The 7,102-nt window shown below is 37.3% G+C and overlaps 2 protein-coding genes across 2 annotated transcripts; both read right to left on the reverse strand.

Moving 5' to 3' along the window:
• On the reverse strand, positions 1-986 carry LOC149012607 (putative glutathione S-transferase). Its single transcript, XM_089158524.1, has 2 exons — positions 633-986; positions 1-536 (listed from the first exon to the last, which is right to left on the reverse strand). The coding sequence occupies exons 1-2, from the start codon at positions 945-947 to the stop codon at positions 189-191; spliced, it is 663 nt and encodes a 220-aa protein (XP_089014650.1). The 5' UTR covers positions 948-986; the 3' UTR covers positions 1-188.
• Positions 987-5,626: 4,640 nt separating this feature from the next.
• On the reverse strand, positions 5,627-6,698 carry LOC149012608 (putative glutathione S-transferase). Its single transcript, XM_089158342.1, has 2 exons — positions 6,301-6,698; positions 5,627-6,195 (listed from the first exon to the last, which is right to left on the reverse strand). Exons 1-2 carry the CDS (start codon positions 6,613-6,615, stop codon positions 5,848-5,850), a joined length of 663 nt encoding a protein of 220 aa, XP_089014468.1. The 5' UTR covers positions 6,616-6,698; the 3' UTR covers positions 5,627-5,847.
• Positions 6,699-7,102: the final 404 nt, after the last annotated feature.

Genomic DNA, 7,102 nt, shown 5'->3' on the forward strand with positions numbered 1-7,102 from the left:
TCAAACATGATTAAATTACAAAAAACACAACTAGCATAAAAATCACAAACTCTCTCCTATATTCTAGCAAAACAAAATCAAAGGGAAGCACCCACCCTTGATAGTTGATAGATACTGCCTGCTCCATGTGGTAGCTGACTTTATTTTTTTATTCTCTAATTCTCCTATTTCTTTCTTTTTTTCCCAATCTACTGATCAATTCCATACATCTTCCTCATCTGCCCAAAGAAGTGGAAGACCTTGTGTTGGTCAGCTAGGGAGTTGGATACGCTCTCCTTCTCCTTGCACCTCTCAGCCCAAGCAATAAGCTTTGGACACTCAGCTTCCATGCTCAAGTCCCCAAATTTTTCATAAGCGTAAAACCAAGTGTAGAAAGGAATAAGACACAAATCCACAAAACCAAACTTGTCTCCTCCAAAATAAGGCTTCTCTCCAAGCTCTCCTTCCAACACTTTCAAAGACTCAATCAGTTCCTTCTTTACAGCTTCATTGTCTTCTCCTTTTGACATGCATGTCTTCCTTCCAGACTCAAATATCTGCAAGACCGATCATCTCAATCAAAAGAATACATGGATGGTATATACAGATATGAAATATCAAGTGGTAATGAGAGATATATATATCGAGCTTACCTTCTTGTCGATGAAATCAGCCCAAAACTTGGCTTGAGATCGGAGATAAGGATCAGAAGGCAGCAATGGACATGTTTCCTTCCAAACCTCATCAATATATTGAACAATGACGAGGGATTCACAGATGGGTTTGTCGTTATGAATCAAAACAGGAATCTTCTTGTGAATTGGGTTCATCTTCAGGAGCAGAGGAGACTTATCTTGCAGGTTCTCTTCCTTGTACTCGTACTTGATTCCTTTCTCGGCCAAGGCGATTTTGATCCTCATCCCAAAAGGGCTGAGCCAGAAACTCAAGAGAACAACCTCATCCGCCATTGTTATGATCTCTAGTACGTAGCTTCTTCTAGCAGGTATGAATTCGCTATGTAATTTGATCTGATGAGAGATTGCAAGTATTTATAGGCTGTTCTTCTGAAGTTTCAAAGAGCTTAGGTACTTCATCAATCTTTCTTGGTCCATTGTAGGCTGCTACCTCTGAATAGAGCGGAAAGAAACTCTGTTGGGATTGGGTCAAGCATGTCGTCAATTCTGGTCAAAAAAGGGAAAATGAAATCTTGAGCCATTTCGTGTGAATGAATGAAGTTTCTGGTCTTTGTATCCATGGAATGCGGCGACAGTTGAATTGTGTCTCATGATTCTTATCTTTGAAGTCATTTCCCCTCTATAATGACAATATTTAGGGGTAATTACTACTGCCCCCTTAGCAATCTAAATTATTATCTTATTCTTTGCACTTGTTGAATTTACTTAATGACCCTGTACCCAAAAATAACCTTGAGTGGTGGTTAGTAATGACTTAGCTTTAGTTAAATTACTTTTTTTATCCTTGGTATATATATTAGTTCTTGCGATTCTCCCCCAAATTGAAGTCGACACCAGGGTTCATATTTCGACCATGATTGAGCAATGAGGGAAAAGTGGTAAGGGGTAAAATGGTACGATATTGGTAACTCAGTATAGTATCGATACGGTACAAAAACTTGGCACCTAAAAGTGAAACCATACTTCACCATTTTTGAATAGGCATTGGTATGGAAACGGTATGGTACAATTTTGGTATATAAATAGTATGACAATGATACAAAAAAGGAGTATAACATTGTATGGTATATACAATTTGTATGGCGCTGGAAACCGATACACTACCATACCGAATTATAAATTAATTTTTAAAACCGTATTGTACTGTTTTATTTTAAATGGTTTAGTACGAAAGATTTTATACGTTTGGTTTTGATATATGTTTTTGATATATGATTGACACCCTTCAAAAGTAATAAATTTACATGTCCCATTTTAATGAAGTGCAAAATAAAATTTAAAGAAAGATAAAATGGTATTTATAAACGAACACTTGACAATTACTTAACACCACTTGAAGTAAGGGGGGGCAACAGTAGTATTATACAACACAGGCTCGAACATATAATTCCATTATGATATAAGGAGGCATCAATAGTCATCCATATATTTATTTTTCTTCTCCCCCCACTTTATCATTTAAAATAAGACCAGAATAAAGATAGAAAATTTATCTCCATTCACATAAGACCAAGAGACCAAGTCTGACCTGATGCGAAGTTTGAATTGTCGTTGTCCAACATTGACCCATTCATACATTAGCTAAATTTGGCACAACCCTTACGCATGATTGAAGACTTTAAAGAAATAAGAATACTAAAGCTTTCCATCAACCAACCATAAAGTTGAAAAAAAATGGAATGGAGCTACCGAAAGAAATTGAAGCAAACCTCTTCTCCATTGGCACATTGTTGGGACAAACACTGATGTTCAATTCATTTCTTTCCATCTGTATAAAAGATCAATGAAGAAAAGTAGAAGAATTCCACTTTGTGTTCTAGGGTTGGTAACAATGTAGTTGACCACTTGGCTAGGAAAGCCTTGTCCAAGTCGCTAGTAGGACGATTTGACAGATTTTCACATTGTGGCTCTAAGGATTTTGTTTAAATAGGGTCGTGTGATACTCCCATTATTCCTTGGAATGAAATCCTAGTTACCATAACAAAAAAGTAAGGTGCCTATTGAATGATGTGTGAAAGCTTAAAGAATTTGTGGGGTCCACATATATATTTTTTTCTTTCAAGTTACATTCCTTTTCTTTTTTTGTCCTCACACCCCAATTTAGATGGTCGCACACTTTTAACTCTCTCATCCCTTCTTTTTTTATTTTTTTATATTTCGCTACCAAAAACAACCTCTAATAGGGTGAGGTTAAACCTTGACCTTTACTCTAAATACCCTAACCTAACGTTGACTCTGACCTTGGCTCTATAGGATTTAACCACCTTATGGAGTAGGCATAACATACGAAGGGTTGTTTCTCCTATTGATTATTGTTTTGTCGGTATAAAGGATAAAGGTTGTTAGTTTTTCCACTTTTAAGGGGTGGGTCTTGGTGTAGTGGTCAGGGGACTATAATTATAGCTTCAGGTCAAGATATCAAAATAGCCTCTCAGCAAGATTTCGTTGAAGGTAAAACTGTATAAAAAAAATATTGCCCATTGGATTTTGGTTGTGTAGAAGTTGCCCTTTTCTCTCTTGATCTCTTTTCCCTTATAGCTCAATAATAGTTACATTTCTGTAAAACATGGTGAAGCTTCACCATAGGATTGCTACCATTAGATCTGATAATTTGCTTTGGATCTTCAACCTTCACCTATTCTTTAAATTTGCACCAAATATAATTTTAAAGCTGTCTATTCTAAATCCTTCATTAATGAAGTAGTCAAACAAGGAAAATGGGATTTTAAAGGGATACCAATGCAATGTGGAATGAGATGGCTATGTGTATTAAGAAAGTGGCTAAAGATGTTCTAGGTGAATCAAAAGGAAAGATCCATTCTTATAGAGAGACGTGGTGGTGGGATAGTGAGGTTCAAGCTGCCATTAGGAATAAAAAAGCTAGTTTTAAGACATGGCAAAGAACTAAGGATGTTGAGGATCTTCAAAGGTATAGGTTAGATAGAAATGAAGCTAAGAAAATTGCGGGAAAAGCAAGGGAAAGGAAGTATGAAGAGTTATACAATAAGTTGGGCACAAAGGAATGGGAAAAATATATTTATAAGATAGCTAAGATGAGGGATAGGAAGAGTAGAGATCTTGACCATGTTAGATGTATTAAAAATGGAGATGATAAAGTATTAGTTTGTGAGGAGGATATTAAGAAAAGATGGGAAACCTATTTCTCTAGTTTACTAAATGAGCATTCTTCAAGCACTTATGTTTGGACGATTACACTTTTCACCAAGGCTTGGTGTCCGAACTTATATACGTAGAATTTCGATGTCCGAAGTAAAAGAAGCTTTAAGGAGGATGAAACTCGGCAAGACACAAGGTCCTGATGAAATTCCAATTGAAGTATGGAAGAGCTTAGGAACCCATGGACTAGTTTGGTTGACTAAGTTGTTTAATAAGATTATGAGCACAGGGAAAATGCCAGATGATTGGAGGAGAAGTGTTGTGGTTCCAATTTACAAAAATAAATGAGATATTCAAAGTTGTAATAACTATAGAGGCATTAAATTGATGAGCCATACGATGAAATTATGGGAGAGAATAATTGAAACCCGGTTGAGACACTTAACTACAGTTACGGAGAACCAATTTGGGTTTATGCCGGGAAGATCTACAACGGAGGCTATTTACTTAATTAGGAAACTTATGGAAAGGTATAGAGAATGTAGGAAAGACCTTCATATGGTATTTATTGACCTAGAAAAAGCTTATGATAGAGTCCCTAGAGCGTTAATTTGGCAAGTACTAGAGAAAAGAAGTGTTGCAAGTAAATATGTAGATATAGTTAAGGATATGTATGATGGTTCGGTGACTAGTGTTAGAACAGTGGGGGGACAAAGTAATGAACTCCCGATAACAGTTGGGCTACATCAAGGGTCAACTTTAAGCCCATATCTATTTGCACTTGGTAATGGATGAATTAACCAAAGACATTCAAGATGAGGTCCCTGGTGTATGCTTTTTGCGGATGATATTGTGTTGATTGATGAGACCCAAGTGGGGATTAATACCAAATTAGAATCATGGAGAGTAGCTTTGGAATCAAAAGGCTTTAAACTTAGTAGATCGAAGACAGAATACCTAGTTTGTAACTTTAGTCATGATCGGTGGGATGATGAAGTGGTGATACTTGACGATAAAGAGATTCCTCGAGTGATTGTTTTAGGTACCTAGGTTCAATAATAAGTAAAAGAGGTGATTTAGAAGATGAGGTTTCCCAAAGAATTAAAATAGGGTGGATGAAGTGGAGAGGTGCATCCGGGGTCTTATGTGATCGGCGTATTCCATTAAAGCTTAAAGGAAAATTTTATAGGACCGTTGTCCGACCAGCTATGATGTACGGTGCGAGTGTTGGGCTGTTAAAAGAATCATATAGATAAACTCGGTGTAGCAGAAATGAGGATGCTAAGATGGATGAGTGGCAAAACTAGGATGGATAAGATAAGAAACGATCATATTAGAGTTGGTCTGGGAGTTGCTCCCATAAGTGATAAGCTTAGAGAAAGTCGTTTGAGGTGGCACGGCCACGTTCAACGGAGACCTATAAATGCTCCTGTTCGGAGAAGTGATATAATTCATATTGAAGGAATTAGAAGAGCTAGGGGTAGACCTAAGATAACCTTAGGAGAAGTGGTGAGAAAGGATATGTATAGCTTAGGCCTTGTATCTAGCATGGCCTTGAACAGAACCGATTGGAGGGCAAGAATCCATGTAGCCGACCCCATTTAGTTGGGAAAAGGCTTATTGTTGTTGTTGTTGTTGTATTCTACATGTAACTAGTTCCAAATGAGGCATGACCTTATCTGAAGTTGATTTCTTTACCTCTTCTTCTTTTGTTCATTTTGTGGCTGCTTTTGAAGTTTAAAACATCAATAACTCTGTGTGGTTGTACGAATCCTAAGCAAGTAAATAAAGGATACACGTTGCGTTTTAGAAATTCAATAACTACAATCTTCATTGTCCTTATAATCACAATGTATGTATAGCCCAATTGATATTGAAACGAATTAAAATCATTAAAAACCATTCAAATATAATTAAAGTACAAAAAATCACAACCTATAATCTAGTAAAACAAAACCAAAGGGAAGCACCCTTCATACATAGTTCCTGCTCCAAGTGGTAGCAGATTTTATTTACTTGTTTTTATTCTCCCATTCTCCTTTTTTATTCCCCCAATCTATTGATCAATTCCATACATCTTCCTCATCTGCCCAAAGAAGTGGAAGACCTTTTGTTGGTCAACTAGGGAGTCGGACACACTCTCCTTCTCCAGGCACCTCTCAGCCCAAGCAATAAGCTTTGGACACTCAGCTTCCATGCTCAGGTCCCCAAACTTTTCATAAGCGTAAAACCAAGTGTAGAAAGGAATCAGACTCAAATCCACAAAACCAAACTCGTCTCCTCCAAAATAAGACTTCTCTCCAAGCTCTCCTTCCAACACTTTCAAAGACTCAATCAGTTCCTTCTTTGCAGTTTCATTGTCTTCTCCTTTTGACATGCATGTCTTCCTTCCAGACTCAAATATCTGCAAGACCAATCATCTCAATCAAAAAGATAACATGGGTGGTGTATACAGACATGAAGATCGATCTCTTAAATATTAAGTGGTAATCAGAGATATATATCTTACCTTCTTGTCGATGAAATCAGCCCAAAACTTGGCCTGAGATCGGAGATAAGGATCAGAGGGCAGCAACGGGGACGATTCCTTCCAAACCTCATCAATGTATTGAACAATGACGAGAGACTCACAGATGGGTTTGTCGTTATGAATCAAAACAGGAATCTTCTTGTGAATCGGGTTCATCTTCAGAAGCAGAGGAGACTTGTCTTGCAGGTTCTCTTCCTTGTACTCATACTTGATTCCTTTCTCGGCCAAGGCGATTTTGATCCTCATCCCAAAAGGGCTGAGCCAGAAACTCAGGAGAACAACCTCATCCGCCATTGTTATGATCTCTAGTTCTTGGCTTCTTCTAGTAGGTATGAATTCAGTGAAAGCACTCGATGCTTTAGATAGCTTATGCGATTTGATCTGATGAGAGATTACAAGTATTTATAGGCGTGCGGTTCTTCTGAAGTTTCAATTTCAGACGTGGATGTGGTGGATCGTTCTTGGTCCATTGTGGGCTGCTACCTTTGAATCGATCCGAAGGACATTGGAGGGATTGGGTCAAGCAATTTGTCAATTGCTGTAAAAATTGGAAAATGAAATGTTGGGTCGTTTCGTGTGAATGCATGATGATGATTCTGATTTTCGAATGCATTGAATGTGCATGGGGACGGTTTTCTTTAATGGTCAAACGTGACAGTTGAACTGTGTCTGTTTCATTAAAAAATAAATAGTGGGCATATTGTCCCCTTGTTGTTAAGAGCATTTGTTAATTAATAATGTGGTATTTTTAATTTTTTAAAATATGAAAAATAATCTTGAA

This window comes from Hakea prostrata, chromosome 6, assembly GCF_041222555.1.
Source record: "Hakea prostrata isolate BN-2017 chromosome 6, UWA_Hpros_2, whole genome shotgun sequence".
NCBI lineage: Eukaryota > Viridiplantae > Streptophyta > Magnoliopsida > Proteales > Proteaceae > Hakea > Hakea prostrata.